We start from the raw sequence: 26,128 nt of genomic DNA, 5'->3' as shown, positions 1-26,128 counted from the left end.
AGATCAATAAACTGGATATGGTCTTTTTTTTATGATGACAGCAGGCATCTGCAAAGGAAGACTGATTGACTGTTATGGGAAAGTTGTAGGGCAGAAAAATGAGCACTAAGGAACAACTCGTGGTATCCTTTGAGAACCACAGCAAAATTGTCATGCGTACTACACTCCCTGGGAAGGGTGATAAGCATGATGTAATCACTTATTAACCACCATGTGGCTGATAAAATGCCAGACTTATCTGGGTGAACATTTATTCAGGAAGAAATTAATAAGAGTGTCAAGCATTCTATCCGCAAAGGTTGAATCGAGGCAACTGGACCAGTCTTGTTTGTTTGAGATGTTTCACCTCAAACGTAAAGGTTTCTTTAGGTCTACATTTATGGGTGTGGGGTTTCAGGGTGTGTCTCAACAATAGGGTGTTGTTGCTCAAGGTGATTAATGAATCGACCGTCATGCATATCAATTAGGCGTCGACTCGTCCTATGAAAAAAAAACAGGTCTATTGGGACACATCTTTCAAACCTGAGCTCCCCTTTTGCTGGATTTTGATGTCGTTATTGTCAAGGGAATGGGCCTTCTTCTTGTGGCAAATTTGAACCTCTGACTCAGGACATGTTGCAGTAGGTTAAAAACAAACAATGGACAAAAATATGAGCATTTAGACTATTTAGCAAAACTATTTGTCTTAGTAAGCCTACCGATAAGGATACGTGTCACGTGAACATAACCTCGCTTTCAATTGGATAAAAATGAGCAACGGGGTGGGTGAAATTTGAGAAATAGGTATTGAGGATAACATCGTCGTAACACTAAATATGACGCATTTATTTCATTTATTCGCATACTCCATCCTGTTAACTATAATTTCGTCGTTTTAACATTCGTACACGCGAAACGCGCTGACCTTGATTTGAGCAAAGATTTCCAGCCGATTGGGAAAAGTACCCGGCACGTGAAATACCCTCAATTTCGATTGGCTAAAAAAGACCAATGGAGTTTGCGGAAACCCGAGCCGGTCCGCGAAACGACCAATCACAAGACAGAAGAAGGCCGCTATAAAAGGCGGAAGTAAACAAAGAGGTTCAAGCAGTAGTTGGCATCGACCCGTCCGGGTTTCTCTTGCTGAATGTTCTTGCGTAGACAAACTCGTCCGGACCAGCGGTTGACTGCGGGGGGAAAGCGTCTCTGAAGCGAATGAAGAAGCTCCTAATCTTTCACTTCACTTACAGAGGACTTCGTACGAAAGGAAAAAAGAGTAAACGTAGAAAATGGAGTATAATTTGCGAAAGGCTGAACCAAAGGACGTGCCTGATATATTACGACTGGTGAAGGTAGATCGCACGACAGTTATTTACAAATCGCTTTTAATCCCGAACGCATAATTTGGAAGTGGGTCAGATTGGCCGCGCACGCGCAGTTAGTCTCGACCTGCTTTTAATCTAAACCGTAACAATAATTGGGAACACATTTGCTCGATGGCGTTGTCGTAGGATGACCCATCATAACGGGGAGCAAAACATGTTGACGTCACAGCCGAAAAAGTACCGAGGATGGCCGAGTGTGACGTCACCGTCGTCATTATTTGTCCGATGACTCACGTCCGCTTTACTTGTGTAAACAGCAGCTGGTGTCCGGTCTGCATGAATCAGGGCGCACGATTAGAACGACTTTGTCTGACTGGAAACCTTTATTAAAAAAATAAAGCATAGCCGTAGTGCCACGCACAGAGCCAAATGTTTGTTTCCTGACCTGCAAAGCGTCATGTGACCTACTAAAGTCATTTATTGATCACTGATCTGGTTTACTGCTGTGAAGTTGCCATAAGCAACTGCAGTCATCAGTTTAGCCACAGCATTTATATTATTTTGTTGTTTTAGCTTTTTAAATGTGCCCGTTCTAAAAAAAAAAAAAAAAAAGGAGCCACAATGAAACGCTTGTCAGGTTCAATTTGTTTTGAGTGTGTGTGTGCGTATGTACTGAACAAAAGCCTTCTTGTTCTTTATCAAGGAACTTGCCAAGTATGAAGACATGGAGCACCAGGTGACGCTGACTGAACAAGGTGAAGATTACATCTCCAAAAGGAATATTTAAAAGAAGATGGGGAGGGGCACTATATTTGTAATAAATTAGATTACAAGGGAGTGGGAACATTTTTTTCTGGTAAATATCCATGGTAAATGAAGATAGGGAAATAAATACAAATGGGATCATTTCCATGGAGATCTATGGTCATTCATTTGAAATTCAGGGTAATTTCATGGAATTGTATCATATTAGAGGATAAATACTAACATTTTGTCAAAATCAGATATCAATGCAAAAATAGTTTGGAAAAAAACTGCCACTGCACTCTTATATACCGTGGTTCTGTATTTGCATTGAATTTGTTTTAGTCAGGATTGTGTTAAACATTTTTCACAACTAGAATTATTAAGAGGCAGCCAACTTCAGTTTTGTAAAGTCCTGGTGTAGTCCTTTGTACATTTTAATGAACAAAGAATATTTTGTTTTGTTAATCACTGTCATTGAACGGGTACTGAAGCCCAAAACTGCACTCATTTTACCTGGGCTGGCAGTGAATGAGTCAACGAACAGAACTTTTTTTTGTGTTACAACAGCAGTTGTTTCAAGGGTTCTAAAACCACAACACGCCAATGGAATTTTCCATTGTGTTAGCAGGCCGACCTTAGGTCAACATGGGATGTTTTAAACACACATGTAATTCTTTGTCTGACTTGGAAATAAATTTGAAGTGAGGGTGGCACGAAACAGCCTGAAGGCAACATTATCAAGAATGAAATGTTTGTGGTCACAGAGCTCCTGGAGGATGGATTCGGTGACACGCCGTTCTACCACTGCATCATCGCTGAAATCCCAGAAGGGGACGTCAGCCAAGGTCAGCAAGGCCGTTGCGAAAGAAAATTCCTCACTTCCTCCTTGCGTGGGCTGCGCAAACGGAAAGCCGAGCCAAGCGTTTATTTCATTTTCTTGATATCTGGCTTGAGGTCCATGTCCTCGTAAGCTCTTTGTCGTCACGAGTGAGACGAACCGCAAGTTATGACGGAGGCGAAACTTCGCAAGGTGACATCTGCATGCTATTAGCGAGCCTCGAAAAGGTCACTGATAGAATTTTCTTATTTAGTAATACTAGTAATTTAATAATTTATGACTTGCTGAATTATGGAAAGCCGTTTGAGCGTAAAGAAAACAACACTTTTACTCTGAAGGAAAGACAATTTTGTCTTAAAAAAAACAAAAAAAAACCATCAGGTGTCACAAACAAGTCGAGCATCACATGAGTGGCCCGCGGGCCTGTTCAACAAAAGAGCTCACTTCATGTTCGCGGTTTGCAAAATTGGGACATCCAGAAATGTTTCACAAGTGACCATTTGCAAATTGGGTTATATGTCAAACAAGATCATCTGAAAATGGGATGTATACAAATATTACTCATTGATAGTTTGCCACCTTTTTGAATTTTTGATTTATTTATTCTGAAAACTCATTAACACGATGTCAAAACAAAAAAAGTCATTTGAGCAAAAGTGGTTATGTTGTGTATGTGTCCAGATCCCAAGGTGGTGGGCTTCGCCATGTACTATTTCACGTACGACCCCTGGGTGGGCAAGCAGCTCTACATGGAGGAGTTCTATGTGATGGACGACTTTCGAGGTAGGAAGCCGCGCGTCCGGTTTCGTCGCGCCGCCTTCCGTCCGCTCCCATTCACGCGTCTCGTCTTTTCGCAGGTCTCGGCATCGGCTCGGAGATCCTGCGGCGGCTCAGCGACGTGAGTGAGCGTATAAATGCCACAAGATGGCGGCAACGCACTACTTTTTGTCGAAATGAAGCTCCTCAATTAACTAGAACTTAGTTCCTTGGCGCTGATATGCCGACGGATGCCACCAAAGCACTACATTTTTCTAAATGCAGCTCTTCGACTCATCACAAATATGCGTGATTGGCTGCAACTTGACCGCTCGAAAGTCGACATTTATGAGTTAGTTATACTGCGTGCGATCCCCCCCCCCCCTCTCGCAGCTGGCAGTGAAGACGCGCTGCACCGGTATGATGTTCGTGGTGGCCGAGAACAACGAGGTGTCCATCCAGTACTACAAGCGGCGCGGCGCCGAGGACCTCTCTCAGGAGGAAGGCTGGAGGCTCTACCGCTTTGACAAGAGCAGCCTCGTCAAGATGGCCACGCCCACCGAGGAGTGACGGCGCCGCGAGAGGACGGAAGGAGGATTCACTCACTTATGAAATAAAAACAAAAAAATTAAATGATGGCTTGAGATTGTAAATGCCGAATGCTAACGTCACTGAGCAATAATAAAATCATCGATAACATGTTTGTTGTGTCATTGATACTTGACTCCAACAACACTCGTTCAAAGCACATCGTTTTTTTTTTTTTTGTTTAGTTTTTGTGAGCACGAGTCTTGTCTTTGTGTGCACTGCAATTGGCTGACACCCAGGGTGTACCCCGCCTCCTTCCTCTGACCCCCGTAAAGAAAATCGGCCAAGATAAAGGATCGATTGATAACCAAATACCTTTCCAAAATGGCGGCCGACACACGCGTGCATTTTAGCTAGCTGCAAAGCCGCGGGAATAAATCAAGCCAATCAAAATTAGTCGATAAATTGTGTCCTTTATTACATGAAATGAGAGAAAAAAAGATTTCAGCTGTGTAATTCCTTCTTCTTGACATGGACGTATTGATTAATTGAAATTATTGTTAACCAATGGTAATTTTGCGTGTGTGCGTGACTTGTCTGGCTTCAGCTGGACGTGCCGCCGCTCTCCTGCCGCTCCGTCTTGTCAGACTTGACAAACATTTTTTTTTTATTTCTTATTTTGGACCGCAACAAGTGTCAGACATGCTAACTGACAGCGAAGTCCCTCACGAGACTCACCTTCTGTTTGCCAAACGGCGGCTCTTTCCATAGCGTCTCCACGGCGACGCGACCGCGCTGCACCCACACCCCCGCCGAGTCCCGACTCACCTGCAGGGACAAACCACATCAACTTGGGACAAGGGCTCAGTGATTGACCAACCTGAGGGCTGTGAGCCAAACACAGCACGATGTTGCCTCTCCCGCTAAACCCAAACAAATGATAACATGTACCATGAGATAGCGAGAAAAAAAAAAACAACAAAAAAACGTGCAGACCTTGAAGAGCAAAGCGGCCTGCTGAGGGTAGAACATGGAAGCGCTGAGGGCCATGAGACCCAACGGAAACGCCGCACGCTTCACCTTTGACCCTGAAGACGAAACAAACACAGTGTGTCAGGGTGTGTAACTCAGCAGACTTCTCACCTTCACCTGAAACTCTTCCAGACAAAATAAGAGTGTAAACCCAGCTTATCTTATCACGCTCAGCCATGTTGATGGAGCGCTTTTATAGCACTGCGACTTAGCTCGTTATCAAAGCTAACAACAACAATATCCCCAGCAGGCCAGAACGCTAGCCAATCAGGAAGCCCGCTAAAGTTGTCGCCGTCGCTGGACGCAAACAGAGGAGCAACTCACAGTGTTTTGTGGATAATGCGGGACTGTTTTCATTTTTTAACTCATTTGCTGCCATTGACGGCTAAAGACGTCAAAGATCAATTTTTTTTATAATAATACAATAATTGCGCATTTCTAATCAGAGAACTCACCTTTGGCCAAGTAGATTCCCAGCAAGCCCGAGAAGCCCACCACCGCCACGCTGGGGTACAGATCAGGGGGCGGAGCGCTGAACAACTGGTACACGTCTGAAAAGACGACATCAACTTTTTGTTCAAGTGTTTTTCTTGGACTTGAGTCTCGTGACCGACGGCTTGTCACCTGTGACCACGGCGGTGGTTGCGGTGACGGCGGGCTCCACCCTTTTGTACACTCCCTGCGGGGGGTCAAATGTGTGCAGTCATGTGTATTTTAGAGAACCGGTATTTTAGCTCGGCAGCACAGTAGAGAAGTGGTTAGTTTCCACGTGGTAAAAATAAAGTTTGCTAACCTCGACTTTTTCTGCCGCTGTCCTTCCTGCTTGCTGCAAACACAGCAGAGATGCGTCATGAAAGCCCAACTGTAAGTTCTTTAAATGCAAACATCTACGGAAAACCCTTTAAGTATTTGTCCCACATCCTTGATACTTGGTGTGCTGAATTTTCTCACTAAATAGGAGAAAGAGTGTACTTCTACATGGACCTAAAGCTGGATATCAACGGCTTCCCAAAACATGTCAATATTTGTGATGTTAGATGGCGTCTGAAGCACGACATCACACCTGGCATTGATCTGTGTACGGTTCTGCCCATTTCCTCAAAGATGCCACACTCTGCTCCAACTGGCCCGCCGCTGCCATTGGATCCACTCGGCGCTGCTCCTCCTTGGGTTTGCTGTACAATGATGGCAGCTAAGAAAAAAAAGAGAAAGAAAAAAATCTTGCGTACAGTGCATCAGAAAATATAAACACTTCAATTTTGCACATTTTTACGGATATTAATTTCTGCTGTGTTATACTACCACCTGGTGGCCACGGCGTGCACACCAGAAAGAGTAGCATGCTGATTGAATTGAATCAATAAGTGGAACAAAAATGGCTTATTTTCAATATATTTAATCTATAATTAATGTATGTTTGCATACAGGGTATGATAATTTTTTATTATTAATTTAAATCAATATTTGTACCTGATTCGTTTATTATTCACTGTAAAACGGACATATAATGGAAATTTTCTGTGTGTTGAGGTAGGTCACCTCATCGATGCTCATGGCCGGCTGTGCGCTTCTCTTTGGGGCCTCGCAGTGGGCATTACTCGGCTTCAGTCCCGGAGCTGCGGCGCACAGCGCCGCCTGCAGGAGCAAAGGGGTCACAACAAATACACCGCACCAGGTTAAAGACACACGTTTGCAACAAAGACGTAAAAAACTCGTGAAAAGCGGCATGCGTTAAACGAAACAGGATTGAAGTCAACCTTTAGGGACCTCACCACTGACACTCGCTGCTGACAGTTAGTTAGCATTAATCTCATGTTGACCTGAGTCGAGTTAGCAACTAGCTAATGTTAGCAGTCAGTTATCTTGCATAGCAGTCAGTAAGTATCTACTCAAACTGGTGGTAAACATTTTACTGCGGTCACATACACAAGACAGATACAGCCCCGAAGCTAAGTATGGTTTGCGTTTAAGGAAAAGGCGAAAGTAAAGGTTGAATTACCAGATTCACGTATGACATTTCAGTCGCAAACACTTTTGCTTTCTACGGCAAGTCGTTGGGGTAACGCGCATGCGCAGTTCTACTTTACAACTAGACACATTTCTCCCTTATTACAAAGCTAAGACTTACTATGATGTACTCTAAATTATAGTATACATTTTTTTTAATATATGAATTAAAATCTGACAACCAGAATTCATCCAATATGAACATTTATTTCAGGAAAGAAGTTACAAACATTTCAGTGGATTTACCCAGATTACAAGTTTATTTTATCCTGCCATCTCTTTCGGTTTCAGTGCGAGCAAGGTACTGCTAGAGATGCAACAATTAACCGATTAAATACCAACTAATCGATTATAAAATTAATCAACGACTATTTAGAAAATCAATTGACGATTTGTTATTAACTTCAAATTGTCCTTGTATATTTTCCTCTCAACAGAAAATATTTTTCAATGTTTTTTAGTCCTTCATGAAAAGAGGATCATTTTAATTTTTAATCAAAATAAGACATAATGCAAACAACTTTTGCTTTGAAAAGCAAAGATCACATTTTTAACTATTTTCTGACAGTTTATGGACCAAACAAGAAACTGAATCCTATTTTTTGTTTATTTTTCTGCACTGTCAATTTGAAAAGACCAATTTTTGACTAAAGGGATGGAAAATCAAACATCAGATTTATTGGAAAAAAATAATCGAGAGATCAATCGATTTTTAAAATAATCGTTAGTTGCCGTCTTACAGTGTGTTTATATATGTATATACAGTATACATACTGTATGTGGATTATATGTCGTTATCTTCTACTCTTGCTTGCCTACTGACAGACTAAAGGATGCTGCGACTCGGCAAGGTAACACTTTTTCATCACATTTCTTCTTTGACAGCGACACCGGAGGAAGTAAACACACGCGCACACGCACACCTCAAAAGAGATCCCCTTGCAAACATTCTCAAACAATCAGTTTGACACTTCTATGGCCATTAAAAAAATAAGAATGTGTCAAGAAAAAAAAAAACTGTAAAAAAAAAAGAAAAAAAGTGCATAGTTAAAATAACAGTAGTAACAAAGGTGACTCGTGTGAAATGATGTGGAACCGATAACCTGAATCAAGTGAGGGCTGACCTCAGAAAAGAATGAGATGAGATCATGTGGAATGTGTCGATTTGTACATTTCCAACCTGAAAAGAAAAACACCGGCGATAGACGAGTGATGACGGCGTGACAATGAAGTCCGGACGCATGCAGGTTACACGGATGTTGCCATGGTTACAAGCCGGATACCAACACGAGCCGTTTGGAAGCTGCGATAGTAAAGCTAGTAGCGTTAAAAGTGAAAAACAAAGAAGGAAAGAACGCAGAGGAGGCATCTTGGCAACTACGGTTTTCAGTCTTGCTCAGTCCCCAAATTAAAAAAGAAAAAAAAAAAAAAGAAAACATGTCTTAATAATAAATAATGCAACACATTACTGCATAGCTTGCTAAATAAATAACAAATAAAACACTGCATCAGTATGTGCTGAGCCCTTCGCACAAACAAACACAGAAAAGCGAACACGGGCGGTTGCTTCGATGAGACAAACGATGAGTGCCGATAGGCTGACGATTCGACAAACCAAGCAACAGAAACCAAGGGGAGCGCAAATGGAGACATGTCCCGACCCGACAGAGACATAAGCGTGAGGGACGCACTGGAAGTCCAAAGCACATTTTGATTCTTATGACCGTGAATTCAACTTCAGCGACTGCTAATAAGACTCAAATTGTGTGTGTGTGATTGAGGTGCTAATAGTGCACATGACGAGAGTATAAAAGTAGCTGCACTAGTTCAAATTTCAATCAGTGCATCAGGTTATTGATTCCGTGTAACAAGGTAGATTATTGATTACATTTCACTGCCGCTGACTTTTAAGTCCAAGTTGAGCTTCCAGTGCGTTGAACAGAAAAAGCCAGCAGAGCCCAAACCGATACAATCCAAACCATTCCTTTTTTTTTTTCCTGGCGTTTTCTCGGAAAGCAAAGTGTGAAAGTGTTTGAAACCCAGACAATACAGTGTGCTCAGTTGTCCATGTACTAGTACACACTTTGCCCTCATGAGGAAGACAATTCAGCGATGTCTTATTTGTGACATTTTTTTCCCTTCCTTCCACCACGATGGCATTACGGTGCACAAGTGGGACAAGTACAACCTAGTGTGAGGCAAAGTGCACGGGTTGACACAACTAGTGGACTGTTTTGCCTCGCTAGTAACAAGTAGTTGTCCTAGTGGCATGCCAAAGACGTCAAAGCGCATACTAGTAAATGAACTTGAGGGTGTGGAATAAATGCGCAAAACAGATTCATGGAAAGCACTATGAGATTACTAGTGCGCGACGTGTAGTAGTTACACCTCATAGTGTTCACTGTGTGTTTACTATTATTCAAATAAACATTTATTTGTATACTAGTTGGCAACAAATAAGTAGTGCCCGATTGATAGTTATTGAAGCCGATTGCGCTATTTGCCCGAATAAAATTCCGCTAACCGATTAATCAGAAGATGAATAAATTAAATTTTTTTTGGTCCCTTAACACAACAATAAATATATAAATAAATTAGAGGCAGAACATCTGAATTTTGTGCAACTTTTTAACTTAACTATAGAGAGAAAAATTGGCAAAAATCTTTTTTTTTTTTTTGGTTGAACGTCATTTGTCTCATGGGGCAATGTGTTCATATGTAAAAAATAAAATAAATAAAAAATAAAAAAAAACTGCAGCAAAAATCACTCGGCTGATTAATCGGTCATTCGAGTAGTGCCCGAATTGTCTTACTGGTGAGGTTAAAGAGCGTACTAGTAGATGGCTCTTAAGATAAATATCAGGGATTTCGAATCAATGCTCATATGGCTTTCAATATAATTTGACTACTACGAGTACTATTACCATTGAGTCGTGCGCAGAAATGTCATACAATCATAGTGGAAGGCAGTAGTGGAGAAAAGAGAAAAAAAATCACAAGTAAGACTAATTTTAGTAGATGGACAATTAAGCGCACTAGTAGGATACGGAATAAATGCTCCCCTGGCATGTAAAAAAAGGGAAAAAGTGTGTCCAGTGCGTAGCAGACCTCAGCTGCAGCGTCTCACGTGCTCCAGCACATATTCCGGGAAATGCAGGGTGCACACCTGCAGCCCGTCCAGTTTGCAAGGCATCCGGGGATACTCGTCCTCCTTCCACTTGTTGTCGTCGGGGTCAAAGGTGAGGATGGAGTCGCTGTAGTGGCCGTTGTAACACAGGCCGCCCAGCACCATGATCTGGCGCTCCAGCACGGCCACCCCGTGGCCGCTGCGCCCGATGGGCATGGACGCCAGGATGGTCCACTCGTCGGCGTCCGGGTCGTAGACCTCGGTGGACGGGCAGCCCTGCGACTCGAAGGAGGCGCGCAGGATGACGCACACGCCGCCGAACACGTACAGCTTGCCGTTGTGGGAGATCATCTTGTGGAAGCAGCGCGCGTAGTTCATTTTGGATTTGTTCTCCCAGCAGCTGGCGTGGGCGCCGGGTAGCGGCGCGCCGCGGCCCCCGCGCGTCCGGAGGGAGTCCGACCCGCCCGAGGCCCCTCCCACCGCCGCCGCCGTCGTCGTCGCCGCTCCGCCTCCCGCCGCCGCTTCCCTGCCCGGATCGAAGACGCACACCTGCTTGGAGGTGGACGAGGACGTGATGCCGCCCGTGATGTAGAGCTTCCCGCCCAGGACGGTCCCCTCGTGTCCGTACTTGTTGACGGGGTACGGGTCCACGAACTCCCAGCGATCCTCGGTGATGTCGTAGCGCTCCGTGGAGTAAAAGGTTTCGTCTCGCGTGCGACCCGCCACCGCGTAGATGAACTTTCCGATGACGCCCACGGCGAACTCCGACCTGCAAACCGACAGCCGGCAAGTGTGACGACCAGACGATTACGGCAGCAACTTGGGCAGAACCATTTTGAAAAAAATAGCTAAGTGCGATCATTTTTTTAAGTCCTCTTCCGTGTATTATTAACACAAACAATAAATTAATCTGTATTTCAATAAACAATATTTGTTTTGTTTTTTTGGGTCTTATAAGTTAGGTTTACGTAAATTATCCATGAATTAATATAAGAGTTAATTTGTCTATTTCAGAGTTAATTAACTAAACACTTTGACTTGCAGTCTTTTAAGCGTTCATTATGACAACATCACAAAACTACCAACCAAGTGTGGCGTAAATATAAGATACGACGTTAAGTCACGTGGCCTGAAGGCGCTTTGTCGTCAATTACTTGTCGACAGCAGACACAACGGAGACAACTTTTCTGACCTGGGCACGGACATGTCGGCCATGCGCAGCCACGAGTTCTGTCGGGGGTCGTAGCGATACACCTTGGATGACGCGTGAAACTCGCCGTCGGGCCCCAGCTCCTCCCCTCCCAGCAGGAAGGCAAAGTTGTTGACGATGGCCAGACAGTCGGGTCTCAGCGGCACCTGCGGGCCCTCCAGCTCCCACCACACCTGCGGGAGAGAGCGGGTTACTGGAGCGAGTTCGCCGGCGCGACCGGACGCCGCGGGCGACGCCGGGGGCACCTTGGGGCGCTGCAGCAGCAGGATCTTGCTGTTGACCATGCTGTGGCCGATCATGCCCCGGAAGACGGCCGTCTGCGGGCGTGGCGAGCGGATGCGGTTGGCGCGCGTGTCGGCGAGAGGCTGCTGGTTGACGTCGTGGAAGTAGCCCAGCGCTTGCTCCACCTCCTGGCGCAGCTGCCGAGAGTAACGGTAGAACTCCGACGTTTTCACCTGTGGGGGGGAATGCGGAGTGTCAGGCGGATCGCGTTGTTCACTAGACAGGGTAGGGCGGAACACTGAATCAAATTCAAATCCACAGTAATTTATTTATTGTGTTAGTTAAAAAAAAAAAATACAGGAAAAAAATAGCGTATTAAAACACAATCAAAATATTCATAATTATTATATATTTGTTTAACATTTGTTAATTTAATTAAAACATATAGGATGAATGAAATGAATTCAACTCCAGCGCCTCACCTTCTCAAAGATGTTTGCGGGCGTCATGAGGCAGAAGCGGACCGACTGGACGATGGTGTCCGTGTGCCTCCAGCGCCGCCGGTCGTGTCGCAGCCACGACTGCACCGCCTCGTACAGTTCGATTTCAGGGTAGCGACTCAGGGCGTCGCTGTTCAGGTACGCCTGGGGCCCACGGGAAGAGAGACTCGTCATTTTTATGTCAAGCATCGTTGTCGGCGTTCGTTGAAACTAACAAAGTAACTTGTACTCACTTTTAAAAGCAAGTAATCAGTCAAGTCACGAAGTTACTTTTTCAAAGTGACTGCGGCCACACTACAGTAGCAGGATATGGAAACATTTTTCATGCGTCGCGGTCTAAACCTGCAGTCTCTCCAGGCTGAGGTAGGACAGGAAGTCGGTTCGGCTCATGAGCGGGACAAAGTTGTCCAGGAGGAAGTTGTCCAGCTGCTCCTGGACGCCCTCCACGCCCACGCTGAAGTCCTCCAGGAGCCGCATGACCTCAGCGCAGTTCTCCAGGCAGATCTTGGCCAGCAGGAAGGAGCAGCAGAACTCCACCGCCTCCGTCAGCTGCACGTACATGGCCGCCTGCCACGAGACGTGATGTTCTAAGACACGTTTAAGAATGCCACAAAAATTGCATCGCGACATCACCTGGAGGATCTCCTGCACGGTGGGCATGCTGAGCTCCAGCGAGCCGTAGTACATGAAGCGAAGGATGTGCCCGAAGCCCGCCGCCGTCAGCCCCTTCAGGTGGATCTTGTCCTGGTCCCGCTCCCGCATGTCCGCCGTGAACATGACCCGGAAGTAGTCGCTCTGGGTGGCGAGGAGCGCCTTGTGGGCCTCGATGAGACATGGAGAACATTCCTTATTTCACAACTGCTGGTCTTGAGAGGGCTTCCACCTAAGTCTACTGTAAGGATGGCCGAGTGGTCTAAGGCGCCGCGTTCAGGACCCAGTCTCCCCAGGAGGCCTGGGTTCGAATCTCGAATTTCCCCATTGTGGGACTAATAAAGGCAATATTATTATTATATAACCCGATCAACTGGATAAGCACAATACTGACGCCACACACCTGGAAGTGATGCTCGTCGATCATCAGTGTGACATCCAGCAGCAGACGCTCCTCGTATAGCGCCCGGAAGCCCGACGACACACTCCCATCGTGCACCTGAGATAGATACACCTCCACATCCGCCCCCGACATAACACACCTGGCCGCAGAAAACCATATTACTGTTTTTTTTTTTTTTAGAAATTCAAATACTGTGGATTGAGGTCAAGTGGTTCCGAAAAGGGATGGAAGGACGATTTTTTTTTTTTTAATACACTCACCTCTGATTGGCCACGGGCATGTCAGAGGGAGTTCTCGCAGCCAATCAGAGGACGGTGCCCCAGTGTGTCCAGCTGATGCTAACGAAGACCCTAAGTCAGCGTCAATCACCTGGGCGGCAAAATAACAGCATGGGAGAGAACGATGAAGTCGTTTTCAAAGTTTGGAGATGGGGACTGACGTGTTTTACACTCACAGCTTCCGATGTCTGGGTTCAAAGCGGCCGCTGGCATTTCCCGTGTTTGTGTTTCCAGCCTAGTTGGAAAGAGACAAAAGATTTGAGTCAGGTGATGCCCATTGGATATCCTGTATAAAGAATGGTCTTCATTTCTTTTCTTTTTTTATGCTTGTAAAAGCGCTGAATAGAGGAGGCATGTCCAGCTCATCAGCAAGATCTGAAGAAGCGTGATCACGACTCTGAACATTCAGGAGTGTTTCAGCAGAGATAGATGGAAAACAGGAAGGACAGTGACCCTTGAGGATCGAGTTTAGACAATCCTGAAATTTAGTTATGTGAAATTTAAGACGAAATTGAATGGAGAATGTAAGACTCGCTAAAAGTTAGTGTGAAAATGACGAAGTCGGGGAATTTAATAGTTCCCAATTTGCCCTGAATGAGCAATATATTTAGAACTTTCTACATTGCAATAGAGGTTTAAATATTGTAATATTACCCATCTAGCTTAGAGTTGAACAGACAGAGTTGCAATGTTTCCCTTTGGTGCCCAAACAAAGGCTACTTGACAGCGCCGCCGTGGTCATTTCAAAGCTGGCCAGCTCAACCGATGAAACACAGCGGCATCGAATGACCGTTGCGGAACGTCTGAAACTGCCGTAGCAATGTTCGCTGGTGTCGGGAGCGCCAGGGCTCCGAATGGGATGGACCGGGAGTAACAACTTTAGCCGAGCGGTTAAAGGAGGCGTCTCACCTCCGCGCTGAGAATCCACACGAGTCGTCTTCGTTTCGGACATGGAGAGGTACAGTTAGTTCCGGAATGATAGAAGACTAATGCAGCGACCCACCGCCATGGTGTCACCCCTCAGCCAGGGCCCCGGAGCCCCGGTTCGGATCAACAGCAGACTGCTAGCAGACCAAATCGATCCCTAGGCTTTGTGGACGCCATCTTCTAGTTTTGCGTCACGTCCTGTTTGCACGGAAGTGGGGCGGGAGGGTGTGAATGGGGCAAGTGTTAGCAAAACGAAACTGCAATCAAAATGGATAATCTTCATTTTTTTATTAATAAAATTGTAACATATGTAACAAGCTAACAAAATTATTTATCTTGTATTCTTTAATGGGCAGGTGATACATCTGAAATCAACATTTTTGGAAAGGACTACAAATGAAATAACAATACTACAAGACACTTGGTGATGATGTCATCAATCTACGACGGACCCGACACGCGAGGAACGTACATACTCTTCTCTACTCACTGGAGCCCACCCCCCAAAAAAACGTTTGTCGATATTGTTTAACATTTCTAAGGAACTTTGTTATTAAACAAATGTAAAGCGCTCTGGCTGGGTGTTAGTGGAGTTACAAATTTATTTTAAGATTTTGATCGTACCTGAAAGTTGCATCAGCCATAGTGAAAGGACCCCGTTGCGTTATTGTTAAGGTAAAGTCAATTTCAGGAAAATATTTTTCTGTCACAAACGCAACGGCATTGTTATTATTGTATTAAAAACCAAATCTGAAGTAAAATAGCTAACACATAGCAGAAGGTAATCATTTATTTGAATATATCAGTTCAGGCATTGTCCCCGGTTACCTTTATCACATCCCTTCCCTTTTCATTCAAGATGGCGGGTGACGAGTCGGGTACAACGCTGGGTCAGCCTCATTTGGCCAAACAAGACCTTAGTACTCTGGTAAGTGCTCCTCGAATGCCACTGACACCTTCTTGATTTTATGAGCACCACTTTATACTCTTTTTCTCAAAGATCGGCCTTAATAGAAGTCCATTTTTTTGCCCGCTAAACCACTGCTGTGCCTCTGCCACCACCCGGCACACGGCTGGCTAGTAGCTGTTAGCTGCTGGATCCTAACACAGATTGAACTAGATTTTATTGCAGCTTGATCACATCTTAATACAACATTTGTATGGAAATATATATTATATTATGCAGTAATTGTCCACAATTCCTCATAGCTTACACTTTTGGCCCACGATCTTAATGTAAATGTTAAATAGCATCAATGTTGAGGAATATTAACGCTAAGCAATTGGACACAAATAGTGCAACAACACATATAGACAGACACTATAATAGTACACAGTCATGTTATTTGTCCTCTGCATAGTACTAATATCATTGTACTGAGAGGTATTGAGACGTCCTAATAAATAAACAGTATATCCGTCTGTTATTTAACTGTTGCGTGTTGTTGACGTCCGCAGGATGTGTCTAAGCTGACGACTCTTTCTCCGGAGATCATCAGCAGACAGGCCACCATCAACATTGGTACGTCCGTCTTGTGAAAACTGTCAAAATAAGCTTATTTAACGCGACCAACCAAGTTCTCTTGTTTTGACTCCCAGGCACCATCGGCCATGTGGCACACGGAAAGTCCACAGTGGTGAAGGCCATCTCGGGCGTTCACACTGTCCGCTTCAAAAACGAACTGGAGAGGAACATTACCATCAAGCTGGGCTACGCTAACGCTAAGGTACGCACTGCATCAAAACCCGGCTTCTAACACAGATGCTAACTGCGGTCGTGTTGTCAAATTAGATCTACATGCTGGATGACCCCAGCTGCCCTCGACCCGAGTGCTATCGCTCTTGCGGGAGCAGCACCCCTGATGAGTTCCCCACAGACATCCCCGGCACCAAGGGCGACTTTAAACTTGTCAGGTGAGTTAGACTTGCCTGTAACGTGTTTTTTTTTCTGACCTGTGACAGAAAAATGTTGATGTCATTGCTGAGTTTAGGTTGGCATGGCAACACAGAGGCTTAAATCTGATTGGACCAAAAAAACAAAAATAAAACTAACCTTCAGGTTTTGAAATGACTCGCTCAGCCGTAGTAATTGGTCTTTCGTAGACACGTGTCCTTTGTGGACTGTCCCGGTCACGACATTTTGATGGCAACCATGTTGAACGGCGCCGCCGTCATGGACGCCGCCCTCCTCCTCATCGGTGAGTCGTCTCGTCCGGACCGGCCTCGCCGGCGCCACCGGCGTGGCTAGCGAGTAACGTTTCGGTCCTTCCAGCGGGCAACGAGTCATGTCCGCAGCCGCAGACGTCGGAGCATCTGGCTGCCATCGAGATCATGAAGCTGAAGCACATCCTCATCCTGCAGAACAAGATCGACCTGGTGAAGGAGAGTCAGGCTAAAGAGCAATACGAGCAGATCCTGACTTTCGTTCAGGGTGAGACAAATGTCCAGTGCCACTCACAGAAGAAAAACGTCCACACTAAGCACGTCTCATCTGATTGGCAGGCACGGTGGCAGAGGGCGCGCCTATCATTCCCATTTCTGCTCAGCTCAAATACAACATCGAGGTTGTGTGCGAGTACATCGTCAAGAAGATCCCTGTCCCCGTGCGAGACTTCTCCTCGGAACCCAGACTCATTGGTAAGATCCGTTAGACTCATTTGAGTAATTTTTTTTCCGTGGCCTCCATAGTTCACGGTGCGTTTTATTCATATAGTCATCAGATCATTTGACGTCAACAAACCTGGCTGCGAAGTCGACGACCTGAAAGGCGGGGTGGCGGGCGGGAGTATCCTCAAGGGTGTCCTCAAGGTGAGTCAATGCTGAGACCCAGCAAAAAGTGTTTCTCATGACGTGAGCGTTAAAGGTCCGTTTCGGCATCTGAAGGTGGGCCAGGAGATCGAGGTGCGGCCAGGCATCGTGTCCAAGGACCACGAAGGGAAGCTGATGTGCAAGCCCATCTTCTCCAAGATTGTCTCGCTGTTCGCTGAACACAACGACCTCCAGTACGCTGCGCCCGGCGGCCTCATTGGTGCGTATGTCCGTCCTCACGGTCCGGCGTTGGCGAAGTCAGCTTTTTGCCGAATCTCATGAACTCGTAATAACCTCGCTACAGGCGTGGGCACCAAGATCGACCCGACGCTTTGCCGAGCCGACCGCATGGTGGGTCAGGTGCTGGGCGCCGTTGGAGAGCTGCCCGAGATCTTCACCGAGCTGGAGATTTCATACTTCCTGCTCAGGAGGCTGCTTGGCGTGCGTACGGAGGGAGACAAGAAGGCAGCCAAGGTGAGAGCCGTGCGCAGCTGTTTGAAAAGCGCCATCATGGATGCTAATCGTTAGCATGTCAGCGGCGTTCTGCATTGCTGTTACGCTGAGCGGACTTTCTTTACACCCTTGTAGGTCCAGAAGCTGTCAAAGAACGAAGTACTGATGGTGAACATCGGCTCGCTGTCGACGGGCGGCCGCGTCAGCGCCGTCAAAGCCGATCTGGCCAAGATCGTCCTCACCAATCCTGTCTGCACCGAAGTCGGAGAGAAGATCGCCTTGAGTCGACGTGTGGAGAAACATTGGCGGTGAGCTTAAGCCACGTTTATTCGATTTCAGTTTACTACTAAAATAATTCAGTGCGCGAGTAGACCGACGATATTGGGAGTAAGGACTAAAACTGGACTATTTGATATTTGATGATTTGAGGCGCTGCTAGCACTGCTAATGACCCAATACTTCCATGGACGTCTCGTTTGTCCTCATACTGTCGTCTGATTGGCTCTTCCTCTTTTCCACATCACAGTCTGATTGGCTGGGGGCAGATCAGGAGGGGCGTGACCATCACACCCACCGTGGACGACGACTGAGAGGAGAAGGCGGGCCGTTATCTTAGCAATGTTCCCATCAGATACCGCAAACATCACTCTGGTTGTTTTCCTCCTCTTGGTTCTTTTCCGTCGAGGACAAATCGGAATGACGCCGACCTCACTTTGGACTAGCACGACCATCATCTGCTGAATGCGCTTCAGTGCAGCTCACGTTCACATCTCTCATCCAATAAACGTTTGGAACTAACTTTTTGTTGCATCTCATTGAAGAAGGCAAACAGCGCAGATTGGCTCAAATGATGCAAGTAGAAACGATCGGTTCAATTTTATTCATCAGCCCAGCTGTTTTGGACTAATTTGTTTTGTGTAAGTTCACACTTGGTTGGCGATCCAGTAATTGTAAGAAGTCCTGATTTAAAACAATTTTACATGCATATTCTTTATCCTCTACAAAGAAATGACTCATATGACAGCATCTTATTGAATTATATGTATTATGCTGCCCCCGGTGGCAGCTCAAAGTTATGATTCTGTGTTTAATGTTATTGTGTTGCACTGTTTATTTTACTTAAAAAAAACATTCAAAAGAAGTGTAAAAGCAGGAATTGTAACAAAAATTCAACAATCCATCTGGAATAAAGATCATGGAAAAAATGCCACTCTGGCTTTTTTTTTAACTGAACAAAGGCTGAAAACTTGTCAAGGTAAAAGTGACCATTAGAAATAAAATGACACTAGACTTCTTTTAATACAGCCAAAATCACAAAATTTGAAGTAGCCGACACAAAATGTCCTTGTTGCGTTTTGTGACAAAAATGACAAAGCACATGTTATGTTGAAATTAAATGTTTCGAATGATGCAGAGTGAATGTTCATGCTGTGCCTGTTCTTTGCTTGCAGTAAAGCTATTTGCTGACTACACGGGTTGTTTGGGATTTCCATATAACTATTTACACCTTTAGACTGGTGTGTTTAACATGTTTCCAGTCAAACTGACCCAGGAACACATTTGATGCTAGTACAGTTAAATCTTAATGCACGTTCATCAGCGCAAACGTGGAGGCGGAGTCACAGGGGGTTTTGGTTAGGGGGGTGGAGTGTTTTTCACCGCTACGACAGAGCCTCCCAGTCGTCGTCTGAGACGTCATCGATGGGCACGGCCCGCGTGTTGCTGGCGCGGATGCTGCTGATGTGCGTGGAGGCCAGCAGGCCGGCGATGCCCGCCAGGCTCACGCCGGTACCGTCCAGGTTCACCTGAGTCAGATGCATGCGCGCCAGGAACTTCACACCTGGGGGGAGGGGAAGTGACACTTATGATAAGACGTTTGGCGTGTTAGAAAGCGTGAGGACGGGCTTACCGTTATCTGTGATTCTGGTGCGGCTGAGATTGAGTTTGAGCAGCTGAGGGCAGTGAAGGAGACCTCGCCTCACGACATTGTCACCCACCTGAGTGCTGGCCAAGCCTAACACCTGCAAAACAACAACAGTTACATAAAAAAAAATATTAATACATGCATGTTTTTATGTGCAATGTTTTTTTTTTAATAAAACACAAGTATTAAGGAATGGGAGGATGACCTGGAGGTGCGGCAGGCAGGTGATGATGGCCGCCACTCCTCGGCTGCTGACCGCCGTCCGATCCAAGCACAGCTCCTGCAGCTCCAGCAGGGGGCGCAATGAGGTGAGGCCCATGTCAGTCACTTGAGTGTTGCTCAGCGACAGCTTCTTCAACCTTTCACACACCCACACACACAATAATAAGATATTATGAAAGAACATTGGTGGACATTATGGGATGCTATGGGGACACGCGTGTACCTGGTCATTGTGCAGAGATGCTGAACTCCCTGGTCCGTGACTTGTGTGTAATCCGTCAGGTCGAGCTCCGCCAACAGCCGCAGCCGCGAAAGGAACGCCAGTCCGCCATCCGTGACCGAGTGACGTCCCGGGAGCGTCAGGTGAGTCAAAGCCAGACCTGTGGGAGATGACAAACCACATTCAGCGACGTGCCGTTTAGCTATTAGGGCCAGAAGCGGACACTGGCGCTAACCCGAGACAATCTGCAGGGCGCGGTCGCCGTCTGATACGCGCACTCCCGCCAGGCTGAGGGACGAGAGTGACGGGTGGGCACCCAGCTGCGCCAGCGAGGCCTCCGTCACGCCTGTGCCGTCCAGGTTGAGTGTCTGCAGCCCCGGCATCTCGGACAGCGCGGACACGTCAGACACCTAGACGCGCGATGATGTCACAACAGTTAGGGAAGTGACTCAAACAAACATGGCGGCATCAGTGACGTGACGGTGGAAGGCTACAATCTAATCAAGATTTGAAAGAAAACCAGCACCATCTTGTGGTGGTTGTGCTGAACTACCTTGGTCTGCTTTATGCTGAGCAATCGCAGCTGCGGCACGCATCCGGGCAGCACGGCCAACGTGGCCTCGCCGACCGACGTCTGGTTGAGGCTGAGCTGCGAGAGGCACGGCGGTGCCGAGCGCAGGTACAGCGTCACTCCCGCGTCCGTCACTTTGGTCTGGTCCAGTGACAAGAAGCTCAGGCTTTTGAGACCTGGAAACAAAAGCAGATTATGCACATAGTACACGCCGACGTTACGTAATTTATTAATCCTGTCTACGTGTGTGTGGAGGGAGTTGGTAACCTGTGATGTACTGCAGACAAGAATCAGTCAGTTTGCTACAGGAGGCCAAGTTGAGGTACTGCAGTTTAACCAGACTGGACAGAATTGACAGGCCAGAATCTGGATGAAAACACGTTTAAATACAGAGAGTGAATTTAGTCTCATAATTAAAAAAAAAAATAATAATTCACATCAGAATAAATAGTCTTGAAACAAGGCGGAGTTGTTTGTACCCGTGATGAGCGGCGAGTTGACCAGGCTGAGGTGCTTGAGCGCGGTGAAGGCTCGCAGCTGGCGCAGCAGCTCGTTGGTGGAGTACGGGTAGCAGTTGAGAACAAACTTCTGCAGCGGGCAGCCGAAGAACAGCTCCAGGTTGCGTGGGCGCAGCAGACGCTCCTGGGCCATGTGGCTCAGCAGAAGCTCCGCCAGCTCGGGCGTCAGGCCGGCCAGGCTGCTGCTGTATTGCATGCTGGGAGCTGAAGAGCGCGCGCACGCACACACACACACACACACACAAGACTCACAATTACAATTACATAAAGCCCTGCTTCATCAAAAAAAAAAAAAAATAAAATGAACGTAATTGTTCCAGTTGCTCACCCGTCATGAGGTGAACGGTGGCGCGCGTGGCCAAGGCACAGAGCGAGGAGACGTTGGGGGTCTTGAAGGACCTCTTGGGAGGAAGCGGCTGTCCCTGCGCGCCGTGCGTGGGTTCGTCGCGCCGCGCCGCCCGCTGCAGACGCTCCACGGCGGCTTGACCGGCAGCTCCGGGCGCCGCTCGCATCTCCGCGTCGTCCGGCTCGGGCGCCGCCGGCTCGTCCTCCAAGGCCTCCCTGAGTCGATTGCCTTGCTCGGGCCAGCGGTGCCTGGGCTCAAAACCGCCGCGGTTCCTGTTCTCTGGGAAGAACGGCAGCCGCGGCATACCTGGAAAAACACACACATACACACTTCCCATCAGGACGTGCAATTGACAGCCAATCAATCCATTTTCGTGATCGATCAACCTCGAATGAACATCTCACGCTCCTCTAATTCCCTCGAGTTCGCTCGGACTTCCCGTTGTTTCATCATAAGCGCACTTTAAAAGACGCAATCTAATTGGCTGGCCAAGTAGGCTATTCCCTAATCTTCTCAACATACCACACACATGTTGCTGTGAAATGTGCGCAGTACCGTTAAGCAAATGTGGAGCTTCTCCCTCGTCTCCTTCGTCTTCGTCCTCTTCTTCCTGTTCGAGTTCTACGTCAGCAGCTTCCTCGGGATTGCCGGCAACCAACTTTTGGCCACGCCCTGCATGACGTTCAAGTTAGGATGGAACGCTGGACTACTCGTGCATGCAAAAGTATTACTTTGAATAATAAATCTTTGCAGTTTCAATGTACTGTACATCATTACACAGATGATGGCGATAATTAGTGAAAACAGTCCAAAATGATCATTAGAAGATCAATGTTTTCAGTCAGTACTTGCCCCAGAAGTGAGAGGGTCCGTGCAGAGGAGCTCCTCCAGAGATCCCCGCGAGACTGGCGGCCTCTTCCCACACGTGATTTGGTAGCAGAGGGGGCACGACAAGGTCCGGCCCTCCCGCCCTCTCCTGGACGGGGACCTGAGGAGCGCAACAGGCCCGGTGGTCGAGGTCGACCGGGGGCGGCTCGGCAGGGCCGGCCGGGTCCTGGGGGGTCTCCGGGGGTGTGGTCTGAATACAAAGGGCGGCGTTGGGCGTGAGGCCAAGGGAGCGCAGCGAGCAGGCCAGTTCGGCCTCCCCGAAGCGTTTGCGTGGGAAGCCCTGGAGGAGAGAGAAGGTGGGGAGGGAGGGGTGACGTCCGGTGATGTGCTCCACAACGCTGCGAAGTGGCGCGTCGGCTGGAAAGCGTTCGCGCATGGACTCACCGGACGGCAGCCGGATCTGCAGCGAGGCCACAGACGAGACAACTTAAATCGGGCATCCCGCATGAAAACCAACGCGGAGCCTTTACAACCTCACCATGAGGATACAGTTGTTATCCACATTAGTCTGAACCTTCCCTCCCAGAGTGTGCACTTGACTGCCATTGGACGGCGACAGCGATGGCGACGCCGCCTGCGCCGCAGCTCCAGACTGGCTGCTATTCTTCTCCTGTAAGCTCCTGCGGTCATCGGCGATGCGCTTGAGCACCAACTCTCGTTCCTGGAATGAAGATGAAAAATAGTGCAAAATTAGGACTGTCAGTCAAAGGTCAGCTAAGTTCTGTTCATGTTCTGTTATTAATAAATTCTGAGATGGCAAAGCCACGCCGTTTGGTACCTGTTTCTTTTGCCGGCGCTCCGCCCTCGCCTCCTGAGCCACACGTTGCCTCTGCTGCTCCTCAAAGTCGCTTCTGTCCTGTTTGATGCGCGACTCGACGGGGGGCAGCTCTCGGGGAGGGGAAGACGACGCCTGCGCCAGCCTCAACACTAATGAGCTGTTTGCTGTGACAACCATCGAGAGGGAAATGAAATCATATTTCTGAGAATGTGTGTCAGTCAGTCGTTCTGAGTTTTGTCCCACTGTGATGTCACAGTAGGGCTAAGAATGACAATGTAAAGTGAGCTAGAATTTCTTAATGCCTTAACTGCGCCTTATACATTAAATTGTGAATAAAATTGACTCCTTACGTTCATGTGCAATATATTTGAGCAGAATCGAATTTTTTTTAGTTTTATTGCGACTGCTATAGAAAATGGATGGTTAGGTGTCTCTTTTGTAATACAATTTGTTCGTTTGTTTATTCTATTTGTGTAGAGGTGCAGTTGGACTTCATACCTGAAGAGTCAGAAGCAGATGATTCGGATGCGCCAGTCGACTCTTTAGGAGGGTTGAAAGCCGCAAAGGCCGTTTGCGCTGGCCCCGTCGGCTGCTTGAGCAAACTGTGTCGAGGATGCTGATGACCCTGCAGAAGCCTATTGGGAAAAAAAAGCATCATGGATTGATTACAAATAAATAAATAAATAAATACTCTAAGGGCGACAATTTTGACTTCTGTGGACGCACTCACCACTCAGCGGCGTCCATCACGGAAAAATGGCCAGCCTGCACAGCTGCCTGGATCTGCTCCTGTGTGAAGCCCATTTCGCCAAGCGTGTGGAATAGCTCCCCAATTGTCTACAAGACAGGAACAAAGGGGATAAAACAATGATGATCACAAACTGCTCAAATTTGGAGGCGCGTATTATTCTAACTGCAATTACGTTGTTATAAGGTGCCACAGGGGTGGCACTTAATCTGAAACAATTGGAAGACATGCCTAAAGTTGTCCTAAAAAAAAAAAAGATGATGTGCCATGAATGGCGGGTTTTCCTACCCAATACAAATTTATTGGATGATAGAGTGGATTTTCAAATATATATTGTTGATTTTGTAACATGCACATTTATTTTTTGGTAAAACTAAAGGAAACCTAAACATATGCGTTGATTTAAGCCAGGAAAAACCCTTCTTCAGTCAACACTTTTCAGAAGGGCAACCATACTTGGAAGGTGCTGATTCTCATCCCGACCGGTTGACAGTCGGAATCTGAAAATGTGCTTGCAATCTATGACATGTCAATTACGTCATACCTACTTTTTACCCGCTGTTACCTTTATCAGTTGCTCTGAATGTCAGTAACACTGCTGTAATCAAATCACATTAACAACACAGTTTCCATTTAAAACTGAATAATTCAAAGTAAAATAAGAGTGTCAGTCGAGCTAAATCTGATTATTTGTGACGCCTGCCTGTCACAGTCGTTAGCATAACAACTAGCTTAGCCGACGAGGCTAGCTAGCGGGCTAAAGTGAACCCAGCGCGTCGCGACGTAACTTTTACAACACTCGGCGAGTCGTTTGAAGCTTACCGGGGAGCCCGAAGAACTCATGTTCGCCTTTGGGCGTGCAATTAAAACGCCGAAGTGGAATTAAACAACAACTTTGTCGGACTTCCTTCATCGGCTGCGTCGCTATTTTAACCCAAGCCGGCTATGCTAGCAGGCACGAGACAAGCGTCCTGCCCCCTTTTGATTGACAGCTGGACAACAACAACAAAAGCAGTCAGGAGATTCTTCAATGTACACGATTTTGTCTTTTGTCCGCAATTACGGTATCGGTGACTTTGATGGGTAAAGTCGGCTTTATGACGTAATGATGCACTCGTTTTGATCGAGTCACCATGGAGGATTTAATTTGCAACAATCAACCGCAGAAGTCAGTCAAAACTAAACCGTGACTGCTGCAAACAATCGAATGCGCAAAGGGCGATCTGGCGTTCATTATTCACCCAGTCCTGTTTAGTGTCGTCTCTGGGTACTTTTTCAGTTTTCAAGGATAATTTCTAAAGACAATTGGCTGGGGAACATTAGGATGTACCCTGCTTTTCTCATCAAAGGTCATCTCAGGTTTTCTGAAGAATTTATCATATTTAACACACTGGCGGCACTGCTGATACTCTTATTCTGGTATCTACTGTGTATGTATTCATGTGTTATAATTTGTGTTCTGCTAATTTATATTTCACCATATGTAAAGTGTTTTGTTACACTCCCAGCTGTTGTGAAATGCAATATATCAATAAAGTTGGATTGTATTGGCTTCACTCTCGTGGAACATGAAAGAATCACTGCCCAAACACAGTTCAGTAACTAGAACTTAGAATGTAAACCCACTATTTTACTGTATTTCAATGTTGGTCATTATAGTGGTACTTCGAGTGCGCAGTAGTTTCTTTACTCTGTGTTTGGTGTAAAAGGTTGGAAAATTTCTGCTCTTGTCCATAAGTGTGAATTTGACGTGATGGGGAAATGATTAATGATGATTAATTTCCAAAGCCACTCCATCTGTTGCGAAATGCGTTATATAAATAAAGTTTTATTGTATTGTATCTTTCCATGAAGATTGGCATGACATAAACCCCCCGCCCCTCCCAAAAAGATGCCCATTGACAGCACAGTACTTGATGTCATGTTTCTTCTAGGATGGCTCATCCGCATCCAGTCATCCCTTGGTGATATTTAATAAGGTTTTCTATTTTTAAAATTGAAGGTCATGGCATCATCATCCTAACGGAACGGGCCCCGCCCCTCTGCAGCCTCTTGTCGGACTCATGTCTACGCATTTACGCATGCGCAGAGAATCTACTGCCCATATACGCCGGTAATATTT

General features: G+C 46.5%; 5 protein-coding genes across 7 annotated transcripts; 2 read left to right on the top strand and 3 right to left on the bottom strand.

Moving 5' to 3' along the window:
- Nucleotides 1–1,061: 1,061 nt before the first annotated feature.
- Nucleotides 1,062–4,344, top strand: LOC148318539 (diamine acetyltransferase 1-like). Its single transcript, XM_088283439.1, has 6 exons — nucleotides 1,062–1,331; nucleotides 2,008–2,059; nucleotides 2,816–2,896; nucleotides 3,571–3,672; nucleotides 3,747–3,787; nucleotides 4,039–4,344. The coding sequence occupies exons 1-6, from the start codon at nucleotides 1,269–1,271 to the stop codon at nucleotides 4,213–4,215; spliced, it is 516 nt and encodes a 171-aa protein (XP_088139565.1). The 5' UTR covers nucleotides 1,062–1,268; the 3' UTR covers nucleotides 4,216–4,344.
- A 282-nt stretch (nucleotides 4,345–4,626) lies between these two features.
- On the bottom strand, nucleotides 4,627–7,321 carry apoob (apolipoprotein O, b). The gene is made up of 9 exons (XM_088282537.1): nucleotides 7,205–7,321; nucleotides 6,745–6,840; nucleotides 6,269–6,397; nucleotides 5,999–6,031; nucleotides 5,830–5,884; nucleotides 5,661–5,756; nucleotides 5,170–5,261; nucleotides 4,912–5,001; nucleotides 4,627–4,821 (listed from the first exon to the last, which is right to left on the bottom strand). Exons 1-9 carry the CDS (start codon nucleotides 7,220–7,222, stop codon nucleotides 4,777–4,779), a joined length of 654 nt encoding a protein of 217 aa, XP_088138663.1. The 5' UTR covers nucleotides 7,223–7,321; the 3' UTR covers nucleotides 4,627–4,776.
- Nucleotides 7,322–7,397: 76 nt separating this feature from the next.
- klhl15 (kelch-like family member 15) lies at nucleotides 7,398–14,715 on the bottom strand. The gene is made up of 10 exons (XM_088282532.1): nucleotides 14,513–14,715; nucleotides 13,780–13,838; nucleotides 13,586–13,694; nucleotides 13,326–13,464; nucleotides 12,905–13,093; nucleotides 12,614–12,838; nucleotides 12,254–12,415; nucleotides 11,795–12,004; nucleotides 11,532–11,722; nucleotides 7,398–11,108 (listed from the first exon to the last, which is right to left on the bottom strand). The coding sequence occupies exons 3-10, from the start codon at nucleotides 13,603–13,605 to the stop codon at nucleotides 10,322–10,324; spliced, it is 1,923 nt and encodes a 640-aa protein (XP_088138658.1). The 5' UTR covers nucleotides 13,606–13,694; nucleotides 13,780–13,838; nucleotides 14,513–14,715; the 3' UTR covers nucleotides 7,398–10,321.
- Nucleotides 14,716–14,899: 184 nt separating this feature from the next.
- eif2s3 (eukaryotic translation initiation factor 2, subunit 3 gamma) lies at nucleotides 14,900–18,589 on the top strand. Of its 3 annotated transcripts, none has more exons than XM_088282534.1 (13): nucleotides 14,900–15,043; nucleotides 15,390–15,458; nucleotides 15,989–16,052; nucleotides 16,130–16,257; nucleotides 16,323–16,444; nucleotides 16,634–16,728; nucleotides 16,803–16,961; nucleotides 17,033–17,167; nucleotides 17,244–17,338; nucleotides 17,414–17,558; nucleotides 17,643–17,812; nucleotides 17,927–18,099; nucleotides 18,318–18,589. In XM_088282534.1, the coding sequence occupies exons 2-13, from the start codon at nucleotides 15,390–15,392 to the stop codon at nucleotides 18,379–18,381; spliced, it is 1,419 nt and encodes a 472-aa protein (XP_088138660.1). In that variant the 5' UTR covers nucleotides 14,900–15,043; the 3' UTR covers nucleotides 18,382–18,589. The 3 variants fall into 3 exon arrangements, with proteins under 3 accessions (XP_088138660.1, XP_088138659.1, XP_088138661.1); XM_088282533.1 differs by having other exon boundaries at nucleotides 14,966–15,205; XM_088282535.1 differs by having other exon boundaries at nucleotides 14,966–15,311.
- A 63-nt stretch (nucleotides 18,590–18,652) lies between these two features.
- LOC148318535 (uncharacterized) lies at nucleotides 18,653–25,032 on the bottom strand. The gene is made up of 16 exons (XM_088282531.1): nucleotides 24,829–25,032; nucleotides 23,989–24,095; nucleotides 23,757–23,893; nucleotides 23,259–23,422; nucleotides 22,959–23,141; nucleotides 22,445–22,880; nucleotides 22,148–22,264; nucleotides 21,575–21,898; nucleotides 21,208–21,450; nucleotides 20,996–21,094; nucleotides 20,711–20,904; nucleotides 20,393–20,567; nucleotides 20,161–20,317; nucleotides 19,921–20,074; nucleotides 19,701–19,812; nucleotides 18,653–19,631 (listed from the first exon to the last, which is right to left on the bottom strand). The coding sequence occupies exons 1-16, from the start codon at nucleotides 24,847–24,849 to the stop codon at nucleotides 19,453–19,455; spliced, it is 2,802 nt and encodes a 933-aa protein (XP_088138657.1). The 5' UTR covers nucleotides 24,850–25,032; the 3' UTR covers nucleotides 18,653–19,452.
- Nucleotides 25,033–26,128: the final 1,096 nt, after the last annotated feature.

This window comes from Idiotropiscis lumnitzeri, chromosome 19, assembly GCF_059441095.1.
Source record: "Idiotropiscis lumnitzeri isolate Australia: NSW breed Sydney's pygmy pipehorse chromosome 19, RoL_Ilum_1.0, whole genome shotgun sequence".
Lineage (NCBI taxonomy): Eukaryota > Metazoa > Chordata > Actinopteri > Syngnathiformes > Syngnathidae > Idiotropiscis > Idiotropiscis lumnitzeri.
The sequence above is the reverse complement of the archived record's forward strand: the minus strand, read 5'-3'. Positions and strand labels throughout refer to the sequence as shown.

Coding starts and splice junctions, on each gene's coding strand:
- LOC148318539 (XM_088283439.1), top strand. CDS start 1,269: ATGGAGTATAATTTGCGAAAGGCTGAACCAAAGGACGTGCCTGATATA. Junction 2,060..2,815: donor GGTGACGCTGACTGAACAAG/GTGAAGATTACA, acceptor TTGTGGTCACAG/AGCTCCTGGAGGATGGATTC. Junction 3,673..3,746: donor TGTGATGGACGACTTTCGAG/GTAGGAAGCCGC, acceptor GTCTTTTCGCAG/GTCTCGGCATCGGCTCGGAG.
- apoob (XM_088282537.1), bottom strand. Junction 5,757..5,829: donor AACCACCGCCGTGGTCACAG/GTGACAAGCCGT, acceptor TCGTCTTTTCAG/ACGTGTACCAGTTGTTCAGC. Junction 5,262..5,660: donor GGGAATCTACTTGGCCAAAG/GTGAGTTCTCTG, acceptor TTTCGTCTTCAG/GGTCAAAGGTGAAGCGTGCG.
- klhl15 (XM_088282532.1), bottom strand. CDS start 13,605: ATGCCCGTGGCCAATCAGAG. Junction 13,465..13,585: donor ATGCCCGTGGCCAATCAGAG/GTGAGTGTATTA, acceptor TTCTGCGGCCAG/GTGTGTTATGTCGGGGGCGG. Junction 12,416..12,613: donor TCAGCCTGGAGAGACTGCAG/GTTTAGACCGCG, acceptor CGTGGGCCCCAG/GCGTACCTGAACAGCGACGC.
- eif2s3 (XM_088282534.1), top strand. CDS start 15,390: ATGGCGGGTGACGAGTCGGGTACAACGCTGGGTCAGCCTCATTTGGCC. Junction 16,445..16,633: donor GGCGACTTTAAACTTGTCAG/GTGAGTTAGACT, acceptor GGTCTTTCGTAG/ACACGTGTCCTTTGTGGACT. Junction 17,559..17,642: donor TGCGCCCGGCGGCCTCATTG/GTGCGTATGTCC, acceptor ACCTCGCTACAG/GCGTGGGCACCAAGATCGAC.
- LOC148318535 (XM_088282531.1), bottom strand. CDS start 24,849: ATGAGTTCTTCGGGCTCCCCG. Junction 20,568..20,710: donor TCAGCATAAAGCAGACCAAG/GTAGTTCAGCAC, acceptor TCGCGCGTCTAG/GTGTCTGACGTGTCCGCGCT. Junction 20,318..20,392: donor CGCCCTGCAGATTGTCTCGG/GTTAGCGCCAGT, acceptor CATCTCCCACAG/GTCTGGCTTTGACTCACCTG.